This window comes from Echinococcus granulosus (genome assembly GCF_000524195.1).
Source record: "Echinococcus granulosus chromosome Unknown EG_S00142, whole genome shotgun sequence".
Lineage (NCBI taxonomy): Eukaryota > Metazoa > Platyhelminthes > Cestoda > Cyclophyllidea > Taeniidae > Echinococcus > Echinococcus granulosus.
Genome location: NW_020170522.1, coordinates 71,520 through 98,067, shown reverse-complemented (window position 1 = coordinate 98,067; position 26,548 = coordinate 71,520). Strand labels below are relative to the sequence as shown.

At 42.6% G+C, this 26,548-nt stretch overlaps 1 protein-coding gene across 1 annotated transcript; it reads right to left on the bottom strand. All coding sequences in view use genetic code 11, as the record gives it.

Moving 5' to 3' along the window:
- Positions 1–281: 281 nt before the first annotated feature.
- EGR_09307 (Mitochondrial Rho GTPase) lies at positions 282–20,487 on the bottom strand (the record flags this gene model as incomplete). Its single annotated transcript, XM_024498556.1, has 14 exons — positions 282–399; positions 1,193–1,414; positions 4,616–4,944; positions 7,663–7,929; positions 8,988–9,306; positions 10,410–10,591; positions 13,052–13,257; positions 16,442–16,649; positions 18,945–19,097; positions 19,159–19,272; positions 19,355–19,534; positions 19,763–19,821; positions 19,857–19,939; positions 20,459–20,487. 14 exons carry the CDS (start codon positions 20,485–20,487, stop codon positions 282–284), a joined length of 2,469 nt encoding a protein of 822 aa, XP_024347029.1.
- Between the last annotated feature and the right edge of the window lie 6,061 nt (positions 20,488–26,548).

The window sequence follows — 26,548 nt, the reverse complement described above, 5'->3', positions numbered from 1 at the left end:
AACCAGCCAGTCAATCAGCTAATTACGCATCTTTGTACAAAATAGGTGTTGAATGTTAATGAGGGGGGTAACGCAAGTTTCTGCTATCTCTATCAGGATTTATTAGCATAGGGGAGAGACGGGAGCGATAACAATAAGAATTAAACGAGGCAAGGCGCTAATCTACCAATAAGACTACCATCTCTATACAGAGGAAATAGGGGGGGGGAGGGATGGCGGTGAACGTATTTGTACAGTAGTAGAAGGAGGGGGGGGCTTGGCAGGAGGATGAACCAACAGCCCTACAGGTGTGGCTTGGCCATCCTAAAGGCCACGAATCCAAAGCCAGCCAGGATGGTCGCCGCCAGGGTCAATTTCCAAGCGTAGTCCGGTTGGGCCAGCTCCAGATGTCTGGCATGTCTGTCGTGGAAAGGAGAGGGGAGGGTAACTAGTCGACTAGTCCATTGGAAGACGGTCGAGCACTTGTTTGAGTGGATGGGAAGACATTAATTGACTGACAGGAGGGTACTTTTTGATGAAAAAGTGTGCCGCGTGGTGAGCTCATATTGAGGTAGTTTATGGGTTGACGTTACGACCAATGATACGTATGCAGCCAAGTATTCAGTCGGAAATCAAGCGATTTTATTAGTTTGGCAGCGAATTTCGAGTTTCGCTAAAAATGCATGCAAAAACGGTCGGGGATGCACCATTACAGGTCCAAGAGTGGGCAGAATCACGATAGGTAAGGAGGCTATACTAGCCACGAAGAGGTTAGTACCGAAGGGTTAAACTACGGCTGTGTGCAGTGCTATTTCCATCGCATATCCCAGTAAGGTTATCAAATTATAACCTCAAAAATCTTTAGTCGCCAAACTGCAAGGAAATCAAACAGGAAATTATGGCAAGCTCAGAATTTGTGGCTCGCCCATCACTGGCGTAGTTCCACCTTATTCAACAAGCCGTACCATCAAAAGCCGCGAAGCTAAATGCAAGCCATGGTGTCCAGTCGATTGCAGTCGGAGGACGATACCAAGAGACCAGAAGATGGGAAATCTCAATCTTGGTAGCCATGAGTAACGCTATAAGAAAATCCAAGAAATGGAAACAAGGTGGGGTCTAGTTCGGGGAGGAGACGTTCCCGCAACGTCCAACCGATCGCGGACACCACACCAGGTAAGGTAGAGGGCAAGGAGGAAGATAGGCCTGCACTTACGGGTAATTGGCCATGGTGGTGAGTTTCACGTATACGGGGTGAAACTCCTCCTCGGGCTGTTTGACCTCGCGTGCAGGGGCGGCAGTGCCGGTGTATGGGCTCAAGAGCGTGGGGGTGGAGGAGCGACCACGTAGGCCCGAGAGGGGACGTTGCTGGGCCGGCTGTGGCGACAGTTGGGCTGGCGTTGACGTAGCCGGGGGTGAAAGACTGTTTCGTTTACTCCTACAAAGCGGAAACAGGCATGTAGGCACACGAGTTTACCTCAGTTCAGGTAGGTTAGGGTGGACTTATTGGCCAATAAAAGTGAGGTATTGGCTGACGCCACTATTGTGCTTTGCAATCTTTCCCTTTTACTCCGAACCTCCGTGTCATCAAATGTCGGTTAAACCCAGTGGATTTGATTGAGGCTTCTCTGCTTTACGAAGCGAGCATAGCTCGACTCCGAACGTTCTTTCGCACATCATTTTGCGAAGGTGCAGTAGTAGAATACGACAGCTGAACATACTACATGGACGTAGCTAAAACTATTTGATTCTTGTGATAGACGACTCCAAAGTGTGTCCATCGCGTTTAGGGAGAACCTCTATTCCTCATTTAAATCGAGAATCGTATCCCAGTATTGATACGCCAAAATAAATCAGGATTCAAGAGCCAATAACCTCACTGAAATGTGAATGATGAAACGACTCATTTACAGTTCCATCAACTGGGAAGGTCGTGGTGGCTACTGGCAATAAGTTTCAGAGATTATCTTCCTTCCTTTCATGCAATAAAAACGCAGCGATTTTTGGGTTGTTTGCTGACGCTAAACCACCTCTCACCATTACATCAAAAGCCTTTTAGTTGTAAGCCCTCTTCGAGAAAACGTGAAGATAGAAGAGCAGACACTCTACAGCTACATGGCCTAAAAACAATCAAAATCGCCATTTGAAGAGAACACCGCAATCGGTTGATTTCTAGAGTCAATCCAAAAATACAGATGATTACTTAAAAATACTTACCCACAAATAGTAAAGAGGTGACATCAAGCAGATTTGAAGCCAGAAGCTCGTTAATGTTAAGCTCGAGTCAGAGGTGAATGGAAATCGCTTCACCGTGAGGTCGGAGATCAGTAGGGCTCATGTAAACGCGAACTACTTTCACGGTAGACTAGATTCAATGCACTTGTGTCAGGTAGAGATAACAACCTTTTCTCCCAGAATTAATGTTAAACTATTAAAATCCAACAAACGCAATGTTAATTACGACTTCTTCGTGTTTTGAGGGAGACTTATTAGTGCCGCCTGATTTGCACTCCTGGATCTTCTGTATTTACTGTTAGTGGTGGTTGAAACGGGTAACAGCTATCTGATGCCCTCCTGGAGTTCCTTTGATAAACAACAATCCAAACCACCTTGCTAGCCATGCATCGGATAAAACTTCCTTACTCAAGTTTCACCAGGCTCTCAATTTAATCACTTAAAGTGGAAATAACCATTAAATAAGGGATTGAGAGTCTGAACAGTACTGAAGTGGTCACATAATGCCTCAGAGGACATAAATAAGCTATGCAAGCGGTGAAAAGTAACAAGATTCTAGCAATGCATTAATCAAATGAGACAGATATACCATTTTAAACCCTATTTACGATAAAGTAATAGTAGCTGAAATGGGTAGAACCTTCCCAGTTGATAAATACAGGGGAGTGAGGGAGTGTGAATGGTCGCACGACTACCATGTTGCACATCAACGAAATTAATTCGAGTTCGGAGTTGTTTTTTTAAAAAAAACTACTCTTCGTCATAGCCAATCCACAAAAAGATCGCATATGGGAGAAAATTAGGCGATTTTGTGAAGTATGCAGACACCAAAACACACTGACTGTACCGGGGCCACACATCAGCCCAACAATTGTTAGAGCATTTGGAAATGACCATGATGAAGGACTTGACAAATGTACATGTTCTGACGCATTTAAGGGGAATGTTAAGTCGTCGAGGCACACTACTGGTTCCAACCTGTTCCCCCCCACCTTGTGTTCTTTTCGCATAAGCAGTGTAAAAGTGCCCCATTCCTCCAGATGTTTTGTTTTTGTCGCGGCTATCTTAACAATGCGAATCAGTAGGATTCAAAACGCAAGTTGCAAAAGCGACGGAGGCAATAATTTCACAGCGTGAAGCTGTGGAAGTGCATCAAATGGGAGAAAAAGTCACTTAAAACGACCAAACTGCATGTCTGTCTTCAAGCACATACAAAATATTCTTTAATTCGTGCATGACCTCAAAAAAAAACAATTGCTAGGGGCACAGTTCATGCGACTGCGGCTCACATAACTTGGAGAACCAAGTCGTGTTCATATGCAGTACTTGGCTGAGAAATAGTTGCAAAACTTCAGTAGAAATCTTCGCGGACCCATTTGGTACATGACGTTTTTCCAAACTAATGTCTCAATCTTTCAATCCTTCAACAGAAAGGAATACCTGGACAGGTTCATGCAATACTTGCCTTCTTGATACCAAAGATATCGATATATTTTTAACATAGTCAAGGCACATTATTCTAGCCTCGTATAAAAATATCAAGGACCGAGACAATTTTGGGTGTCATTATCAAAAGCTAGAGCTGCTGTTGTGGACCTTCTTTAAGACATTGAGACCTCGACAGCACAGCATTCTGGCGTTACTGAGTGTAGTACAGCCTTGAGTATTTAAAAATAGGTATAGCAGAGACGAGACAGGACCAGGAAGACGTGCAACGTTTAATCAGTTTTGAATTGAAACTTATAAAGTACAAAATACCGGGGAGACTATAATGAAATTTGGAAAATGGCCAAAAGATATAAAGTTAATGATCAAATAAGTTGAAAGTGTTTCTGACATTTGGGAAATTGAACTCAAGACGGCCTCAAACAAAGCCAGCTACACTATTCTCAATTATTTTTTTCGCTAAAAAAGGCGGAAACTCTGTTCTCTTGGCCTTGTAATGCCCCTTCTCCCCACATTTCCGCAAAAATGGCTTCAGTTGGCCCCAGTTGAGAGTAAAAACACTGACTGAATGTCCAGGAGAAACCTGATCGTGTTTCATCTGGGCTGTGCAATTGTTTGCTCTAAAGCTGATTTAAAATTCTTAGTCATTGGCGTAAATTACCTCCAGTTGCTGTTATTGCAAACTGGCCTAACTAGAACAGTCGAGGAAATCAAAAAACACAGTAAAAAGCCCTTCCACACACGGCCACCAATTCGACCCACAACAGTCAGCCATGTGATCCCAGAATCCAATCCAGAAAATGGCATAATGATCCATCACCGCAATGACATTTATCACTTTTCGAATGTCAAATTTACGTTTTTTTGACCAAAACAACTTGGAATTCTTAGAAGTGAGAACATCATCGCTGCCGGCAACCGCTTAGACTTGATATCTTACAATTACCACATTACACACCTCTGTGGACCGGCCTCGGGAGATTGGCAATCGTCGGGGAGCCAGAAAGCGGAGCCCGAGGCAGCAACAAGAGGGCGCGCCTTTACGGTGTCCGCAGAGCTGCGCCGATAACGTGGGCCATCACCAAAGGCGGCAGTAGTAGCAGAACCACCATTTGAGGTCTCCACGAAACGGGGGCGGACGTCAAAGGAGGAGAAGGGAAGGGGGTTGGCCAAATTATACTTGGTGCAGAACTCCTGTGGGTCAAGACAGTAATTCTGCAGCACACCTATCTGGTCCGCCTTGCCAGCAACGAAGAGACAGGGGACGCGAGTACCACGGTAAAAGTTCTACAAGCCAATGAATCAGACTTGAGATTTCCATCCTTCCCCATTTGTTATGCTGGTTTAAGGGGACCTGCAGTGAACAGTTTGGCAAATCGTACTCGGGGGGAGCGAAAGTACTCTCTCACTGGGTTCCCAGTTTAAAAATGCTTGAACGGGTGTTTACGAGTGTAAAAACAGAATCTAGTCAAAAAATAAAGGGGTGATGAAGACGGCAGGGACAGGAAACTGCAAAAACAATTAAAAATCAACTAATTCAGCTCAAAAGCAGTTTTTATGTGTCATGGTAGGAAATACATCTGGGACAGACACTGACAGCCTCGCACGCTTCCAATCTTATAAACAATGCTCTGATACTAAGAAACATTCTTCCATCATAATGAATAGTTCTAGTCGAAAAAAAACGCCGGTGACTTTTCAACTTCGAATCGCGTTTGCAAGACCTTAAGATGTATTCGTTTCTATTACAGTCGCCACCTGTGGATAATCTTTATTCCTTATCTTGGTCTCAAGGCCCTCGCGTGGATGATTTTTGCTAGAGATTGAAATCGCCCGTTAGAAATAAGCTTCTCGCAGAACGAAATGCTGATATTTTAAAGTGTTTTGATTGTCTTCATTCCATGACGAGAGTGTAACTCAGGTTGGAAAATTGAACAATATTTGCGTACTGTCTTATCCACCATTTTTCAAACAAACTGTTCAACAAAGAGCAACAGGAATTTGGTCCCATCCCAAGAGTGGTGATGGCAAACCTTCATGAGCCAAAAAAGTTCACTAGTAAGCCGCATCTAAAGTTTTAACTGTAAGTAGATTTTGTGGAAGACCTCAATAAAATCGTGGAATGAAGACGAAGAAATCATGGAGAGTTCGTATTAGACTTAGATAATTGTGACTATCTACTCCAGCCAGTAAAGTAGTGTACGATGTTAAACAGGGTGGACAGATTTTTGCATTCTCTATTTATTAAGCTAATATGGACACACACTTTTTCATAAGATTTTATACGCTTTATTAGTCTTGAGTGCACCATTGGCTTGCACTTGGTTGCATAATTTACTCGATAATTTGTTGATTGAACATGTAAGGGGTAGCAATGACGGACGGCTAATCAATGTCCAAGACACCACTTAACGTCAACGGGATGCACCCCAACTTCATTCAACAAATATGATGAAAAGAATTAGAATTAAATGCTTTCCGGACAATGGAAAGCTTCTCCCTACTTAGTACAAGACCTATCTACTATGCATGGTAATAACAAAAAGGAAGTGTGAGAAATGAAAAGAGGCGCTTTAGAAGTGGTCCACAACCTGGATGAATGATTCACAATTCAAATAGGCGAATAGTCGGCAAAACACAATCCCGAATACAACCAGACAGGTGTGGTTAAAAACATGGGAAAAGTACTGGCCAGTTGGAAAGTGGACGGGTACGTTAAAACAAAGTGTAACGCTTAGTCATAGCCCCGCTTGGCCCTCACATGTCCACCACCGACAAGTCATGTGCCAACAACATGAAGGCACATTACGTGGTAATCAATTCACTCCTGAGGGTACTATAAACCATGAATCTGCGGACAGAGTGGTCACGAAAAAAAGGAAGGCTTGGGAGACAAATATTACGACCTCGTGCCATCAACGTGCTGGTAGAATAACGGCCGAGTGAAATGCTCATGCAAGTGTGGAAAGAGGGTTTGCGTTCTGCTACGCTACCATAGACATCCAGGGTCCAAAATTCCTCATGAAATAAAGACACTCCATCCTGAGTTGTTGAATTGCACTGTAGGGCTCAAATTAAAGATATGAAAGGAGGCGGATTAAGGTAAAGATACCGGTTAAAGGAAAAAAGTGTCTACCCAATCGCCTGTAAAAATCGCATGCGCCTACCCTTCCTGCCAAAAAACGAAAAAGGATTCAGGTCAAAGAGACAGGGTGTCACTTTATAATTGCCGAAAGCTACCCCAACACAAAGAGGACGCATATTTAGGGGCTAAAGGTGTGCCAAGTGGCAAAAGAGATGCCACCTTGGCAGATTCAGTCGCCTCGCGCGAAAAGAGCTTTGGCTATTCGGCCTCTAGGATCCAACATATTTTATCTTACATAAAAGAAAATAAAAATAAAAAGAGGCAATAAACCTGAAGCGTAGGATTCCAGGAATGAGCAAGTGAATGAAAGCACGAGTTAATGAGCAGTCGAGTGAATAAGTGATTGCTTGGATAATGAAAATACCGTAGACTATTTCGCCTTTAGAAAAAAAAGTGCTGATCAAAAAAGGGGGAAATCTGCTTTAAAAGGATGGAAAATGTATTGTAGGATATAACGGATGAACGTATGAATGAATGGAAGCAGTGGATGAATAAACAGGTAGATGAGTGAATTAACTGAATGGTTGAACAGGGAGGTGGTTGACCTAACATAGAAAGCAGAAAGATCGCAGAATATTAAAACTGAGTGAGCAACAGGTCACCTAGAGGAAGGATTTTGTGCATTTAGTGCGTGAATAAGTGAACCAAATTGCCAGTGAGTTGGTGAATACGTGAGTTATCAAACATTAAACTGATTTGATTCAGAGGGTGCAAAAAAGTTGGTGAAACAGGAGTCCATAGACAAGCGTGTGAGTAACTGATAAATCAGACAAATAGACGAGCAATTCACCAACCAAATTGTAAGAGCAGAAATGGCCACAGAAAATCATGCGTATGGAAGTGTGATAGACAGTACATACCAAAAAGATATTGGCCACATAGCGGAAGGAGTCTGCGTCGGTGACATCATAGAGGAGGCAGGCCACATCTGCGGAGAGAGCTTCGCCCGCTGTCATCTGCTCTGCGTGGCCTGCACTCACCTCGTGCAGTAGCAGTGTCCGCAACTTTCCACACACTGGCAGTCCCGTCGCCGCCGTCCATGGGGCTGTCCGCCCGCTTACTCCACCCACTGCATTTCCTCCACGGCCTCGCAGTCCACGACCCAGCAGACCTTGCAGCAGGCATGTCTATCGAATAATGGCAAAAAAGAGTAAGTTAATGCGAGCTAGTTACCACGTAGTCAAATTAGTAAACTCGAGATTATAACCTCAGTTTCCTTAAGTGGTGCCGAGTTCGAGAGTCCACGACACCCCTAACATTTTACCCTGGATGCTCTTGGGTGTTTGATTATCATGACGATTCGTCATTGCCTCACACCGAACTCCCCGATAGGAAAGCTATGTTGGCAGTACAACAAACCAGGCCTGTGGCAAGATAGGGAGAAATTTATACTTAAATTTAAAAAATTAATCAAAACGAACTATTCAAAACCAGGCATATAAATTACGCCATAAAAAATGAGGTCTAGAAGCTACCAACCAAGGTAGGTACGCCCGCAGCAAAAAATCCTCGTGAAATTAAACCCTCTCCGAAATAACGCTGCCAAACTACACGTAACCAAAAAAGTTATCCCAATGGAAAGGGCGAATTTGTCAAGATGTGTAGAGCAAATTCTGTACGGCTTGGGAACCTAATGCCAAATTCAACCTTAAAAACCTTAAAAATATCCCTTGCAATTCCTGCCAACGCTTACAGCTTTATTTCCGAGATAGAACCGGTGGGATAGCAGGCACTACCATCATTAAACACTTCATTAGCATTACAATATTAAATTTTCCCAGCTAAAGGTAAAGGGCGATCCCAATAAGTCTCCAGGGCCAACAAGTTGCACAAAGCTATAAGGGAACATTGTATTGCTCCTTGCTTCAGTAAACCTCGCTCCCAGTTCGGCGTTGCAACTGTGAGAGTTGAGGTGTTTCAAAATTCCTTACACAGATAAATCTTCTTGGTAAAGCTTAACTCACATAAAAAGGAATGCGGGAACAAGAGGAAATCCCGTTTAAGCAATATTACAGCAGTAATTTGGTTCACAAAAATCACACAAATTCCTCAAGAGCTCCATATTTTGAAGAAAAAAGAGCGATTCCGGGGGGCCTTATTAGATTGATATCTCTACCCTTCCCTGCGAGATTTCAAAGTGCGTTGGTGGCCACAGCAAAGAGTGGAAAAAACGAATGAGACAAACCTTTCCGACTTTTCTGCCTCCATAAACTCGACAGTAAAAGACTGTGCGATTGGTATGGCCCCGAATATAGTCCATGCGTCTTTCCGAGGTTATCATCACCCCGCGCAAGAGGCTATCCGCTGAGCTACCCAGACAACTGCAGAGATTAGGCTGGGGCACGTCTTCATTGGTGACAGAGGAGTCAAAGCCGGGGCTCGGAGTCGTTGACCCTAGAGGCAGGTAATCCCCATCGGGTGGGAGACACGCCCCTGTCTGGTAGGTGAAACCTAAGTAGGCCAAGTATTCCAGAGCTTGGCTGGGTTCTAGCAGAGTCGTCAGTCTATTTTGGGGCAGAAAGGAAAACAAATTACTATGGGGATGGAAGAGCATTTAATTTCAAAATGAGCGGAGATTATAAAAATCAGAAAAGTCTCAAGAGATTTACTACGAGTCTTCCATCTGAAGTGAACGAAATCTATTCACAAGGACGAAGATTCTGTGTAAATTGGAGGGTAAGTATACGGAAGACGATGAGAGATGTTGAGGAGTTCAACAACGTTTCATGCACTTATCTTTCATTAGAGATTGAACCAAACAAAAGCCCTGAAGAACTTTGCGACTCTCATTCGTGGGTTTATGCATCAACACATCAGCAAAATCGGGTGACACGTAAAACTCGACATTAAATGTGAACCAAGGTGAGGGTCATAATTCTTGAACAAAGGATGAAATTCGTGCAAGTTTCATTCTCGTTCCAAAGTCACCAAAGCCTGTTCATACCAGTTTGCCGTCCACAAGGGACGGTGATATAGTGACAACACAGGAAGCAATAAAAATGAATAGGATACACTAAAAAACTCCAAAAGAGTTCAAGGAAATCAAAAACTCAAACTAATTTCTGCAAGTCATTTCCAAAGCCGCAAACTTCTATTCCAAAAATAATTGGTTTTTCAAATTAACACTACAAACATTTATTGCCCAAGGACTAAACGACGAAACACTGAATCAACATGGGGACCAAAGTACCATATCGAAAGCTAGGGCAAGGTGTATCTTTTTCCAATCCTTTTTGATTGATCCAGCTATCAACATGCAACGCAACTGGGAACTCTGTAATTCGAATAAAGTGAATGCCACAACGCCAGTGCACTATTAGCCTTCTTTTACTCCGAAAGGCCAGTCCTTTTAGCATAGGGGAGATGTAGCCGACTGATTAATATTAGTCATCCAAGCCCCTATTTGCGGGGCGGTAATGGGGGGAGGCCAGGCGCTCACATCAAATCAAAGATGAGAGTTTGTGTTCACCACCCCTCTCAATATGACGCCACTCCTCTCGCTTCTCCCCTCTCTCAACGATGAGGTCGATCAACTACCATCTGGCGGTGACGGCAAAAGTGGTGGGACCGAATGCCCCTCAATTTATGTGAGAGAACGGGGACTTACGCCCAGTGGGCCATGAAGCCACGGCGCGTAATCCAGCCCTTAGAGTTGGTCTCTACGCAGAGGCCGAAGTCCTCCAAGCCGACGCCAGCACTACCGCTGCCGGACAGTCGGACGCCCTCCTCCTGGGGACACGTGGCCAGCAGCTCGGCCACTTCCGTTGGGCTTAGACACTCGTCACCGTCCTGTGGGAGGTGCAAAACGAAGATTTAATTTATTGAGGGGAGTGCGACAGCCCACGGCCAGTGTTTCAATAAAATGCAGGGTAAAGGTGATATTCCACAGCCCATGGCGTTATAAGGAATGCCCATTTGGAAGCAGATATACCATCAACATCTGAGCCAACTTCTTGAAACACACCGCTCTGTTTTGGTCTCTCGGGGTGGCGGTTTCACGGAAAAACAAGGGAATTTAGACTATTTCTACCGGATTTTAAAGCATACCTAGGTGAAATCTTTTCACGAAATAATTCATGGCTACTTTTTATGCAAGTCGTAAAAACCTCGATGCAGAAGGGTTAAGCAGGAAATTTCTTCAAACATTACAGTATTGTTGGTCACAGGGTGAGGGAAGAAGCAAGGTGGGTAGGAACTCTAGCATTTGAGGAAAACACGGAGTTTGAACAGTTTTATTTAAAGCGACGCGTTAAACGAAACCCAGTTCCCATTTTCAACTTATTCTGAAATTATGCTTTGATGATATTGGCAGAGAGACTTTTCCTTTATAGCATTAGTCGACTCAAAGCGGAGGAAACAATACCATATTAGATGGATAGGAAACCTACGAAAGCTCATTTGCAGATGGGTGACTGTTTTGCAAGGAGGGCTTAAGCAGGTGGTGGAGGGGGGGTGAGGTGAAAAATGCTTTTCTCTTCATTAAAAGCATCATGCAACGGAGGCTTGGCACAAAATCGAGGACCACGCATTGAGTGGATGTTTGCCTTAACTAGTCAAAGCAGTCATGTCTCTAGCCTTCGACTTCCTTTGAATCGCTACAGCAAAGCCATTCATAGACTTCTACCATACCATGCCACAAGCGCTACCATTCATCTTCTTTGAATTTTGAAAAGCCTACTGACATTAAAACGCCTCCAGCCTTCACCTTTACTTGAAAAATACATGAAGAATCTTTTCCTAAAGAGTCAGTAAGAGATCGGGAAACCGAGAGATACTAGATACGCATGAAGATATTTATTTGACCACTTTTTTAGGGCATAAAACATCCAATGAGTGAAGGCAATGGCCTACCGCCTGCCTCTGGGACGTTCGTGGGCTGTAAAGAGTCAGAAGTGCCTAGCACATAAAAACAAAACAACTCAAAGTGGGGCTGTGAAATAGACTTGACAAAGCACAAAGTCATTGTCTTCATTTACGATCTCCGTGATACAGTGTGTGTGCATACTCATTGTTCTCTGGCTACTGAGGAGTAGGTGACATGTATTCCCATTTGCAGTGTATACATCTGGTCTGAACTCCTTACCATTGTGCACCACCAACTGCTATACGACGGAATACATCAACTATGACAAGCATCGAGAATAGGGAATTTTAAAAGTATTCAAGAAATAGAATAACCACATTACTCCCATCAAGGATGCTGCTGTTCATTAAAAATGCACTTCAATCGCCTCCGCGTCAAACATGTCCGCCGCTTCCTTGTCAATTTTGTCCTCGTTTCATGGTCTCTTCTTTGGTGAAGGATTTCCTTAACCAATTACACTATGCCTGGACCACATTAAGTGGTGTATGAAAACTTTTGCATACAGAATTGTTCTCATCTTAAGGTATGAATTTCGTAAACATAGTTGAGGAGTTAAAAACAATTCGATTTCTAAATGTTACAAGGGATGATGTGGTAAAGGGAGCACATTTGGTCAGTAAATGACGGAAAGTTCTTAAAAGCATTGTCGTGAAACAGTCGATTTTTTATCACTTTTCAGCACAGGAGCAAGAATACCAATAAATAGCCACTATCTTGAAATTCTTAGGTAACACGGTTTAGGCAACAAGCAAACATTAAATTTTAGATGTTTGATTACTTGTAAACTGCACATTTATCAATCTCCACCACTATCAACAAATCAACTAATGCGCACAAAACGCAGAATATTAGCAGGTTTTAAAGGAGGTAGAAGTCATGCTCAGAAAACATTGATGCCAAAGCCATTCTAGACTGGAATTGACCTTAAGAGAACATGAAAACATTGAAATTAGAATGACGGAGGGATAATCAGATTTAATCAGCCCCAAAATGACGTTCTTTCGAAGACAATTTCAGGATCGAGCATGTGTCTAGTCTAGGTGAAGTAAAGGCGTCCACTTTCGTGCACTATCACATTAAATTAGCTTGCAGAACCCTAAATTCAAAGTTTACCAAAATGAATGGACACTAACTGATAATCTTCGATGATATTAGTTTCTCATAATTAGAAACATTGGATGAAAGCTTGTTGCGGTTGGAGAAAACAGCTAACATCATAAAATGAGTGGCAAATAATAAGGAGCTAACGAAATGTTGCAGACGAATTTCAACTATAATTCGATGAAAAAGGATAATGACAACGGTGTCACCATTAATCGAACCAGTCGTTAAAATTGTCATCAAGTGAGTGCACCAAACACTATTTAAATTTGAATCACACTCACGAGATCATATTTGGTAAAAATAGTGTGGAGAAAGTGGATGCCAGCTGGAGATAGTTCGGTAGAACAGTCTGATGGAACTACTAGTTTGGGATAGAGGAAGTCGTGTGAGAGGCGCAGATGATTATCATAACCAAACTGACGCAGCACCGCCCACGTCGTCTCATGGCGCCCTTTGCGAATGAAGATCATGTGCAGGAAGAGGAAACCTAATGATGCAAAGGGGAAGGCAAGAGGTAGCCATAACAACTACTTACGAGGAAATTAGTAACAATTCATACCCAACCATAAGGCAATTACACTACTGTCCAAATAGCGAAATACGAACAAAAAGAACACTTTTGCAGGAGACGACATCGTAATTTCGCAGTGACTCTCTCCAGTCACAATTGCGATCCTATAGGTGCGCCTCTAAGAGGTCAAATTTAACCTACACTGATTACCTTTAGAATGCGGTCTAAAGCAAGCCACCAGGACGTTGCTCGATTCATCGCAACTTGAACGCGCTGAAGAATATGCGTTACTAAAGCCTTTTGGCTGAAATATTACCTACAGCATAAATCTTATTTCATGGAACAATTCTTCTCAACTAATGATTAAACATGTGTTCCAAAATATCAGATCAACGTAAAGGTGTGATCAACCAAGGGTAGCGACAACATCATTTAGATAGAAGTGAGGGCATTCATTGTGTCAAAATCATGAGCACAGTACAGTATATTTAAATTAGATATAAGTTTGACGAATCCACACGAAATATAGGGGAATCAAATAAGCTAATTGAATTTTTAAGGGCAAAAATTGGACGGTTTCGGAAAGCGTATTAAAGCATTTTACTAGTTGAAACACTCCTGCATCCCTTCTTAACGAGTCACAAGGCTGTTGCTGTTTCGGCTTACACACAATCCTTTGTCAAGAAAAGGTGAAAATAATCTTTTGGAGAGACGTAGATGAGGGGAACGTGGAGAATAAGGCTGAAACAGCGTCCTCCACCCCGTTTAAAGTTCAGATAACCTCATAGGTGAGATCCACAGCAGCAGTAATCGTGGATTCTAATAATAGAATCTTCTTTCGGCTGTTTTTCAAAATGACAGTCTTCTTGCCCGCGCTAGTTCCATCATATCGAATAGGTAGATCTCATGCGTAATTCCATGACCTTTAGCATGTGAATAATTCCGGACTCAGCCTCCACACATACAAAACAAGTAGTCTTTTGGTTGCAAGCGGATGGGTCGTGAGTGAATCGCTTGAAGGAAACCATGACATGTCCTTTCATTCAACATTGAAGTACACAAGTTATCTCTTATCACAAGTCAGTCAGGAAACAATAAATTAGGGAATCACCTTTTCACCGTAAAAGAAGTGAAGGAAAAGTTGATAGTCCGAAAACTATTTGTCCGGTAGTGGCCACGACCTTCCCAGATAATGTAGACTTGACCAAAATTTTCATCGCCTTCAGAGGAGGTACTGAACCGTTAACTTCGAAGGGGAGATAGGTGCTAATTCAACAAAGCATTTATCATTGCTTGGAAGAACGAAAACGACAATAACGTATGAAGCTGAGTCAAGACCAAATCTTACACTGGGGCGTGGCTCATTTAAACTCCCGTGCTCCGATTGCTCTTTTTCAACAATTATGACTGTGAAGATTTCTTAAGTATCTTCAAAACGTTATTCACGAACAAGCAAAAATGGCACAATCAAATAAAAAAGTTTAAATTCCTCTTTTAGTGTATAACACTGGAAATTAAGGGGAATCAGGGAGAGTAGTACAATGCATACAAAATTAACATTTACTTGTAAAAATAAACAAGGAATGGTAAATAAAGACAGTTGAGAGTTGTCAATGAGAGCGCGTGATTTAACACATCACTGAAATCGGTCAAGAAATACTACTGAATACATACAAATGTTGGTTTAGGGAGTACCAGCTAACCTGACCTAGGTGGTAACCCTAGATAAAGTGAGGTGAAAATCTATAAGGCCGAGTTCAAGGTCTTTTCCGGTCAGACATTCACTCAAAAACTGAAACAAACAGGGACAAAAAGGAGCAGCCACTATTTAAAAGTGCTATTAATATTAGGAGTGGATTCCACAATGGGGAACTTTTTCATCGCCTGCAATTCTGCTTTCCGTCCTCTTTTGTAGGCTTGTGACGAATCTGCTTCCAATTTGTGCGCCGTATTATATTTTTAGTGGCACTGAGGACAGCTGAATCCGCGAAGCCTCACAACAGAATGGCTGTTTAGGTCGAGATTAAATCTCACCACTAACCCCAGTTTCTAGTTCAAGTTAACGTCTGGTAATGTAACAAGAGCAGACTTGTGTGCAATAAAATCAACCTTGAGGAAATGCCAACGGCATTGGCATGAACGCAATGACTTATGACTATGATCCGGGGACAAGATATCCTTGCCCTGCAATCCTCAGGGGCCACATTCTCAGCACCGTTAGCAAAACCACACCAAACAACAATCCCAATTTTGACAAGTGTGTATTATACCAAAACGTCATAACCTGCAGTCAAGCCTGTGTGGATTCACAACAGAAGGGCCACCGAAATTTTGCCGGCTTTTGGAAATTACCCAAACACAATTTCTGCAATAATGGCAGTTTTTCCATGGATGATTGATAGTCATCCATGAAAAACTACTCAGAATATTACTATAAACACAGTAGCTTGTGAACATTACCTACACTGATTTTATACTTAGATACGAAAATCGGTCGACATGTGATATCTTCTGGCTGCAGAACGTCAGTCAATCGCAAGCAGCACTTTTAAAGTGAATACCTTTCTAGTACAGTCCACCTAATAACAACTGTAGCATTTAGGAACTTGAGAAAGATAAATTTAGAGACGCATCATCACTAAGGAAGTTAGCAACGTTCTAGTTTGGTGGTGTACAGTAATTATGAAGTCTGTCGTGCCTCCAAATTGGTTTCAATTTCACATAAAACACAACGGACGACGGTCAAAACAAGGCAAGAAAAGTATGCAATGAAACCGCATTTGCGACTCTTTTTATGTGGCAATGAGAGCATTTTCAGCCTCATGTGATTTGTTTTCTAGACCTAGCCATATGCATTTTTGGTACATTTAAAAGCTGGATGCATAGAAGTAGTTGTCGTATGCAAATTGAGCAATAGACGATCTTGAGTTAACTGCTTTACCTCCACAATTGGCCACTTGTAAACGAAAAACATAATTAAAAATTAGGACTGTTGCATATAAGTGGTTAGTGCGAATACGAAACTATGAGTAATCCAAAGTACTACCTCAGATCCAAGATAGTGACGGGACAAGGACAACGGCTAAACATTGATGGGCCAGAACACGAGGTATTAAGACGAATATAAGTAGTTGTGTTACGCACATATGCATACACTCACCCCTGAGCGTGACACCACTGACAGTGACACCACCGGGGGTAGAGTTACGGATGAGTTGCTTAACATCGAGGAGGGACTGAGCAGTGAGAGGGATGGCAAAGCAGCGCTCCTGAAAGGCTTCCAGTTCCTTGTCCGAAAGGTAGCCATCGTTGTCCACGTCGCAGATGCGAAATATCCGGGTCAGGGCGCACACACATTCCGGAGTTAGCTTCAGCACAACGGAAAGAGGCCTTTATCCTCCACGTCACATGCTGCTCTGATCATATGATACATTCATCTTTCAGTGTCACCTATGTTCCCCACCTATGCATTCGGGAGCAACTCGGGCGCTAGAATCATGCACTGCTTTTCAGCTTTTATACCGCAGCCACAGTACAAGCAACAATAGAAATCAGTAGCAAAATTAACGACCCAAATCACTGATTGAAGACGAGATGTGTGCATTTATACGCAGTGACCGCAAGAAACCTCTATCTTCCACGCCAGTTCTACCTTGTATAATCCTACTCTAGTTCTGCATATATTTGTCATTCCAGTTGAGTTCACCACGTTACATTTGGGAATCTATTAAAGGACTGGGAAAACCCCTAATTTCACTGTTCAAGGCTGCAGTCTCTGACTCTTCAGTGTCGTTTTAACAAATTCATCTATGAGCATCCACACCCTATGCACTTAGTTCAGAAGTACTAAATTGACGGAAGTGCAGCAGAATACGTAAGATACGATTTAAACTTTGACGAAGGAAGCAAAAACGCTACAGAAAAGTTCATCTCCTCCCACTTCAATCGAAATGAGCCTAGTGAAAGTGGAATCAAAACAAGTCACCTTATGGGATTTAAAGCAGAGAGCTCAATTAAAAATTCCTGCATTAATAAATGTTAAGGTAACAGGCAAATAGACCAGGCCAATTGATCCGAAGTTAAAAAACCTATCTACTTACAGTCGTTCTGTTCTTTGTCCAAACTCAAACTTTACACAAACTATTTACTTTTCAGGCAAAAAATCATGCGCACATGGTACAACTGATAGGTTAGGAAGGTTGCAAAATGAGTGTGAATCGTTTATTTTCCAATAGTGGGATTTTATAACTAGCAATAAGTTAAGTTAGCCACTATAAGACCCAAAAATGTCACCCATTTGAGGATAGCCTTCAATCCTCCCAGATTGTTTCCTGCAACGTCAGCTTGCAACAGCAAGCAACCTCCCTATTACATTGATAGGTACACGAAAACAAATTGGCATTTCTAGTGAGAGATATTAGTGCCAGTTCTAACGTCACAATTAGCACATTTCCTCTTCTCCATAGTGTCTATGGAGTCGTTAAAGCAACATACTTTGGCGGTGGTCTTTTGACAACTGGCGTGTCTCCTTATTCCTTGATGCGTTGGTGAACTATGAAGTGTAGCCTATGACCAATATCATCGAATCTCAAATAACCAAAGAGACGTCTGCTGCAGGAGATGATGAAACTCAGTGAAAACATGGGCTGCTGACACAGTTACCATACTTTGATTTACTATAAGTGAGACTCTTGACTTAAAAAATTGAGCACCTCTTTCTTCTATCTCACAGTCCCCGATTGAGTGGTAGCTTTTTCCGAAGCAAAAACTGCAAAAAGGTAAATGAAGAATTGGAATGGTCGCAGAGTGCTTGTTATCTACAACCAAGATGATATTAATGTTAGTACCCAGTTTTGTGTGGTGAGGGGCAGGAGCAGAGAGTAATGCCCTCCATCAATCACCGTCGGGTAAGAATGTCATATTCACACGCACAAGTAACTCCTAGCACTCACCTTTCCAAAGCCATGAACCAGCTGAGATGAACCTAAAGTCCCCAATTTGTTTTGCTTATTCAATCTTTCCACTTCATAAGTTGAGAAAATGACCAAATCCACTACTATGTGACTGAAATATAAGTAGAGTATCGAATTTTCAGCTTCATTTCATAGCACAATAGCTCCGAAAGCAACGAAAAAGGTGCAACGGTTGTTATCACTTCACTATGGACAAAATATAGTCATACTTTCATCTGGAGATAAAAGGAAATCATGCTATTCACCGGGGGTTTAACCAAGAGAAGAGGTTAAAATGAGCCAACACCAGATGTAGTTAGAGAAAAATAGTTACTGGGCTCGGAAAATCTCTTACAGAAGTAATTTTCCTACAAGCATAACTCTAAATTCATAAGAAAGCCAGCAGACCTGGTGGGAGTAAAACTGAGGGGGTAACTTCGCAAAACAGCCACAAAAGTGGGAGAAGTCGTAAGCCTCAGGACAGTGCATCAAATCAGGCTAAAAGATTTGAAGGCTTAGATACACGTCCATGTATTGATAATGCGGTTTTGGTAAGGAACATTGGCTTTTCTGCAGCGAATTACGAACTGAACAGCAATAAAATACGACATGCATCCACAGCCGCATTGTGCAGCAAGAACTTCAAATAAGAATAGAAACTATCAAAAACGTAATAAGAGGAGAAATACGTTCAAACTTAAAGGAACGTACCTCCTTGCTTTCAGCATGATAGAGAGGAGCAGTAGGATAAAGAACAGCTTTTTGGGCGAACCAAAAAGCCTCGCTGAGGTTGCGGAGTGATTTCGCCGAGCACTCAATGCAAGTTTCGATTTCAGGAAAGCGTTCCATTAGTGGAAGAACTTGCTAAAAGGCGAGTTGGATAAGTGTCAATTGATAACGATGTAATTGAAAAAAAGGAACTCACCTCCATTTTACTATTCTCCACAAGATCTGATTTATTGCCGACTAGAACCACAGGAACCTTTGTCTCACTTTCAGTAAAGCAGGAACGAATCAACGGCAACCACTGAACAGTTAGCTAAAAAGGAGAATATTTACTGGTACCATAAGAAACATATGATTAGCTAAAGAGCACAAGGACTGGGAAGTGACATTCTTACATGCTGCACAAAATTATCATCGTTAAGAGCGTAGACGAGACAAATGACAGAAGCTTGTCTAATTTCAGTCACTAGTTGATCACGAGTCTGCACGCGAGATGAAAAATCGACGATCTCTGTTGGGACGCGTTCAGGAGTGACAGAAGCAGGAATCGTGATCTCCTCTGAACGGGCAGGAACCTGTAGGATAAGCCAGTTGTTGATTTATGAAATTAGCACACCAGGCTAGTATTAAAACCGGAAAGTGTGATTTGATACGTCCGGATGGAAACGGATAACATCTAGTGATGAACCACTATAATATTGGAGGTATCAACGGAAGAAGGTTGTAAACACCAACAGTTATTCTGAATTCAAAGCATAAATAAAGTCAGGAGGAAATGTGTACGATTTCACCAAAAGACTAACCTTCGGAGAAAATTCTTCACTCACAAGCGACAGTATGAGTGTCGTTTTGCCAACGAACGCTAAATCGAAACTAAACTTAGGTAGGATTACATACGTTCTCCAACAAGTAAAATGCGGACAACGCCTTGACCCCTAGACTTCATTTGAGATCCAGAGACCTCAAGCCTTCGCGGGTTTCTTTAAAATGGGGAGAGACTTCACTCGTTAATTAAAATAACAGATTTGAGATCCAGAAGCAGAAGTTAAGGTACCATATCAAAAAGCATGGGTCGAATTAAATTGATTGCTTTATATCAAAGCAAAATATGGTCTGTCCAAGAGATTTTTTAGCTTTCAAAGATAATCCCATTTTACATAAAGTTATACTCATTACTACAAATGTACCTTAATAATAAATACCGAAAAGCATTAGTAGACCAGTAATTTTAATTGTAAGATAAAAGCATGCACAGCTAACAAAGTTGTGCAATGAAAGGAACAAAAGTATCCTTTAATCTGCCAACCTAAAATAAACCCTACCCAGGTTTACCTAATATTGCTAAACAAAGAAGGATTTGACTTCACGAACACGTCTACAATATACTTCGTTCATGTATGACAAATAATAGAAGATTTTTAAGGTAATATGGAAGTGCAATTAGTAATCTATGGCCGAGTGGTACACCCAAATTTACTCCCACCTCCATGCATTCGTACCTCTCACCCTCCGACCCTCCCACCACCATCAAGAGCCATCCATACCTCTTTTTTGGCAATACTGTAATACGATAGTGGTTTATCCCTCGGCATTGGTGAGGCACCACTCTGTACTTTGAATTAGCCCCCTTGTACCTCGCTGGGTGGGCTGGTCTTTTGGGCGGTGCTAATAGCGCAGGCACCTCCGCGCTGAATATATATTCTGCCCCGAATATTTTGTCTTCTTTTGTCTTCAGGGAGTCCTGGGACGTTACAATACGATAGAATAGTGCTTGTTTTTTGGTGTCTTAAATACACTGACGTTTCCATGTCTACGACGAGGACATGGAGCTCTGCCCCCCACCACCCATGCCCTCATATAAGTTTGTAATTCAGCTACTTATGTAGCGTCCCGAGACTCCCTGAAGACGAAAGAAGACACAATGCTCGTGCAGAATATATACATTTAGCACGGAGAAGGTGTCTGGGCTATTGGTATGGCCCAAAAGGCCAGCCCACCCAGCGAGGTACAAGGGGGCTAATTCAAAGTACAAAAGTGGCGCCTCACCAGAACCGAGGGATAAACCACTATCGTATTACACTTACATATCAATGTGTACCATAACACCTTTAGTTGTTATTTGATCCTATACACTAGAAACTATGGTCAAAATATTAGGCATAAGATAAAAACAGGGTTCGCGACACCCTAATCACCATACTTGTAAATCTATATCTCAAACTTGCGGTTGAAATCAACTAGCCCTAATGGTCATCGTGACATGAAAAGCTCCTACATAATTTCGGAGGGTGTTACAAGAAGCTGTTTTTATGAAGGGTATTTTAGAGCTAGGAAAACACAGGACTTTGTTTTCAACTACCAAGGCTCTAGGACACCTGAAAGCAGCCGATCGGTATTAAAACCCCCTAATTATTCTTTTTAAAATATCTTATGCATTTTTTGAGGTGGGAGATGCGATCAGCAGTGGAAATTGCACATTAGAAGTCCTTTGTTTAGAATGATGTCTTAACCAACAATTAGTCATGCAAGCAATGAGTGTTCACATTCTAATGTGTAAACAAAGTACTGGTCACCACAACTCCCACTTTTTCTTCGCATTGACGTAGTACCCAAACAATCATAACAAGGTCATGTACTAGCTCCTCTTTTTCTCCCTTCCACCCTAGCCTTCGTAACCATGACACGAGCGGAGGCGGATGACGTTCCATCTGTCACGAGGTTTGTGTTTACTGGATGCGTCTTGCCTAAAAGGTGCATCCAAGCAAACTTTTTTAAAGTTATATTTTTGTCTTAAAAATGTCATCAAAAAGCACTCCCTCTACCAGTTCTGCGGGGACTTTTAGCAGCTATTATTCAACTGGAATTCGAGCTCCTGAAACTGCCAAATCTGAGGTCGATTGAACTTTTGACCGTTAACTGTCTATGGACGATAGTTCAACAGGTTTAAAGCTGCCTTGTAAAATTAGTTGAGAGTACTGTAAGCATTCTGAACAAAATCTCTTGACTCCATCATGGTGGCCAAAACATGGAAGCCGATGAAGTTGTTGATGGTACTGTACTGTAATACTTATGCTGTTTTAATGTACCTTTCAGGGAGGAGGCAATCCGGAGATTCGAATCTGGTGAGAGTCGTCGCCTTTCGTGCCTAGTTGTGATAGCGGTTCTTCCCCTCCTTAAACATTGTACCATTAAGTTCGATTGATGAATGGCAAACCTTAAGGTGACAGAAGAAGGACATGTCCAGCGAATGGGGAAATCTGTCAGGACCCCTAAGAGAGGGGGTGAAAATATCGTCTGCTTTCAGCATTCACCTCAGTAGTGCGTCCTAAAGGAAAGTCATTAAAGACTGTAGTGACACCAGGCCTGAGCCAACTGGAAAGTTGCTCACCGAACTGTCAACGGTGTTTGGATAAAGTTGTCAGTTAAATGAATACGGCATACCTCCTCCATTCCTCTACCAATTGTATAGAACCCAGCTAAACATAGCTCGATAGCGCTGAAGTGTAAAAAGGTGACAAGGAGAAACAGATGCGAAACCTTATCCCCATGATACTATTTTAATCCGCATCCTTTATTAAATGTCTCTGCTTTTAGGCCAGTGTTCTCACCACTAGCGATGGATAAACGAGATAGCCAGCACATTCCTCCATCCCCCGTATAGTTTTAAATCGGATAAAACCTTAGATCCAGTGGAATAGCTAATTTTATGCGGATTCGGGGCGTTTTTCCTTCCAGCTTCAACTACATTGTGATAGCCGACGGATGTCGAGGGCAAAGCTCAAAAGGGGAGGGAAACATGTAGTGCTTTGATTGTTTGATCAAGTCTTCATTTGGGTTGCGCGGACACTTAAGGCTCCGCTTCTATACTTCCACTAAGTGGCCTTGGCAACACACATTCTGGCTTCGTGTTATGTTATCTTTTGTCTTCATGGAAGTTGCAGGGAACTACAGTAGCTCTTATGCATAGCATTATTTGATTTTTTCGCGAATCTCAATTAAATCCCCATCAGTATTTATTACTTGCTACCATGATCGAAATATTCCAACTTTAGGCAAAAAATTAGTGCAAAGCTGCGCAAGAATGGTCACTACTGCTAAAGACTACGATGGACGTCATTGTAACCTAAGCCTTGTGGGGAAATAGAGGTAGCGGGTTTGGACACTAGGCCTGTATTGCTATTTATCCGTCCACTCTATCGCCTTTTTACATGAAGGGACCTTAAATAAGCCACTTTGAAATAAATGCTGGGGTAGTGAGCTTGAATTGATGCATCTTTACGAACTTTAATGCGTGGTTAGATAAGTATTTTGCGGATCTTATGAAGCGACTTCAATTAATCGCATTGAGGCATATTTATCGCTTTTGGCAGGGCACAGCTTTACACTAATCTAAACCTTTTGGCAACAAAAGTAGACGTTGAGTAGTGTCTCGAGTCTTTCCGGAAGACGAAGGAGGTTATAATACTATGACAGAAAATGTTTTGCTGACGTGAAGAAGGAGTGGAGGCTACTAGCATTACCCAGAGGCTGTCACCCGGCGGAAGTGTAAGGGTAGCACCTTCAGTGCCCGCGAAGTCCAAATATAGAGTCAACCAAACTATCAAAGTATTACATAGCCCTTATCAACCCCCCCCTCCTCCCCCTGAGTGATGTCCCCAGCGCTCCCCATGGCCAACCCCCCACACCGATTGTCCAATTTGCGTGTAAATGAGAGGATATTTGACCTCAACGTCCTGCTTGGGACCCGTATTGGGTGAAGGAAGAATGCGATGGCCATCACTGCGTCCATCGCTAGGCTTAAGAACACTGGCCTAACAGCAGATTCATTTCATGAAGTTTTCACTCCTGTGCCTTGTTACCACTTCGTTCTCACCTTGATGCTCCCCAGCCATGTGTATATCTTCTATCCAGCTTGTGGAGAGTTGGAGGAGGACATGGACATCTTTATACAGGTACCGTAGACACCTCCATAACGAGCTTTTCCATATGGCTCATAGCTATCACCACTTCAATTGCTAATAGCATCCCTACAAAATACAGTACTGGAGTGGTTTCCGAAGGTAGACATCATTATTAACCATTTTGCTGGGGACCACCACAGATTCGCTCACCCACGGCCTGTGCCCCTCTTTCGTTACATTAAGATTCAGCATTTAGTAATGGAAGCTCTAGTTCGAGTTCGCATTCCACTACCAATATTGCAGTGTCCCGAGACTTCCCTGAAAACGGGAGAAGGCGTAATCCTAGAGGAGATGCATTACCGACAAACAGAATAAATCAAAAGCTACCCACATGACCTGGAGGTCATACCACCTAGCGAAAGTGTGGAGGCGGACCCTTTAGTGCCCACAATACCAAGCCGAAGAGTTTAAATAATTATCTAAATGTTGCAGTTGCATAATACGATGGCTAATCAAATCACAGTGTTGCGAGTCTTGCATCAGCTCGAATTTGTAGACTCAGGCGACCCGACAAGATTTTGATCTTGTTTAGGAGAGGGAGTGGGGGAGGGGGGGAAGAGAAAAGGTTGTGCGATTGAAAGGTACAAAAAAAACAATTGAATACAACTTTGATGAGGGATTTATGCAACGAAACGCATTTGATTCCATCTGCCACGATGAGATCCTGCCTTCCACTTTGGAGCATGTGGCGAAGTGATTGGAAGATGTGCGAAGCCCTAGCAGCATGAAAATCGCGATAACCCCTCTTGTCAATGTAATCTCCATGTGTAAGTGTAGAGGTGTCACATATATGTGGTGCGATTATTACACACTGGGCCATGAACTGCTGTCAAAAGTCCAAATCATCTCAACAACGGAGGTCCATCACCATGACACGGTAAATGAGTTGCAGTGTCCTGTTAATACTTCATAAGATTGTCCGTGATTTGATAATCTACAATGATTGACAGCTTTGCACTTGTTCTCCCTGTTTAATGATGATCGTCAAAGGTAATTAACGCAAACTGGGAATGCTCTGCCATCGTAAAAGGATTTGGTTCAAATGATGGAGGACCTGCCAAGCTGGATGGATGGAGAGCTTTCCGAAATCTACCACAAAATGCAGTGAAGGTGGTGCATTTTCCAAGCACCCACAAGGGCCTGGATTCGTTTAACTTTTTGGCATTTTAAAAACGCTCGGACGCGGATGATAACCACAAAAATAAATCCACACTGAATTGAGACGCCAAGTTGCTTATGGTATTGCGAGTGGCGAGGGAATAGGGGTCAGCAGGCCGGCAACTTTGCAATTGTGGGAGCGAGGCGCTTACAACAATATGAACGCCTAAGGGTCAATGTAAAGCCGGTTTTTCACACTAAACATCAGAAAATTGGGAGCTAACGCAGACGACGAAGTTGCGTGCGGCCTTCTTCGTCTAGAGCGCTTAACCTGCCTTGAAATCGTTAGATCCATGGTGATTGAAATTGGAATAAGGCTTCTGGCTTCGGTCGGGAATAAATTACCAATGACAAAGAAGTAGAAGGGCCTTTGTGGGGTAAAGCATTACCAGAAAACCCGAATATACTGATGAATAGAATTTTAATCACAAGTTATGCAAAGCGTACCACACGTCTGCACCACTTGGAAGCAATCCATGACGAAGTGGTGGAGGGTGCATTTAAGCCCCGGTTAGAGGGGCTTTGTACCCCTAAAACAACTTACACGATCCAAGCAACCTACTTTTCCTGTTTTGAATCCACATTCTTTTAAAGGGTGCAATTTAGAGGATAAACCCCAAACATGGACGTGCTGCAAGGGACTTCTTGAAGTGTGTTGAAAACGACGGTCGACTTTAAGAGGCGTTTGTCCGGTCAATAGCGACTTTACCCCAGAATATTTTTCCAGGGATGCTACGACGCCCGGGTTCTTTACTAAATAAAGTCCTTACTTGGAAGTTAACGGTACATTTCGATTAGATGGATAACCAAAATGACTGGATTCATTCGAAGCGATGTTTAAAAAAGGCGGCCCTTACCACCAAATCAGCACAAATGCCCAACGCGGTTGTCATGACCACCACCACCACCACACATAAGGGACTTGACCTACAAATGCATTTGAACCTAAGGTATACCATCTCATCACATTGCAACAGAATGCCTCCCTCCCAATTCACTTCAGTGTCCGCACGACACCGATTTGCTCAAACATCACAAGCCGGGGGGTGGCTCATGGCAACGATATAGATTCCAGCGCCGGACTCAGTATTATGCCAGCCAAGACATGCTGCGTTAAAAATAATTAACACCGGCAAAAGCAAAACATGTCGCCGTATCAACCATTACGCCGGCTAACTGAATCGTCCTCAACCATACACAGTAAAAGCAGTAAACTGCCGTGTGATTCTCCCGTAAGGTCGAAAAAAAAAGTGTCGCATGCTGCAGACTGTTTATCCAAGAGGTGACATGAACTCTGAGTAAACCGGGTTTTCACCATCGCACCCTAGAGCAACTGAGTGAAGAGTAAGCAAACCGGAGTTGATACCATTAATGGACATATCATCTGGATGCCATCGATTTAAATGAGGAAGCGCAATACAATGCATCAACAGTCAGAATGGCAGTAATGAGGTTGTAATTTACTCCACC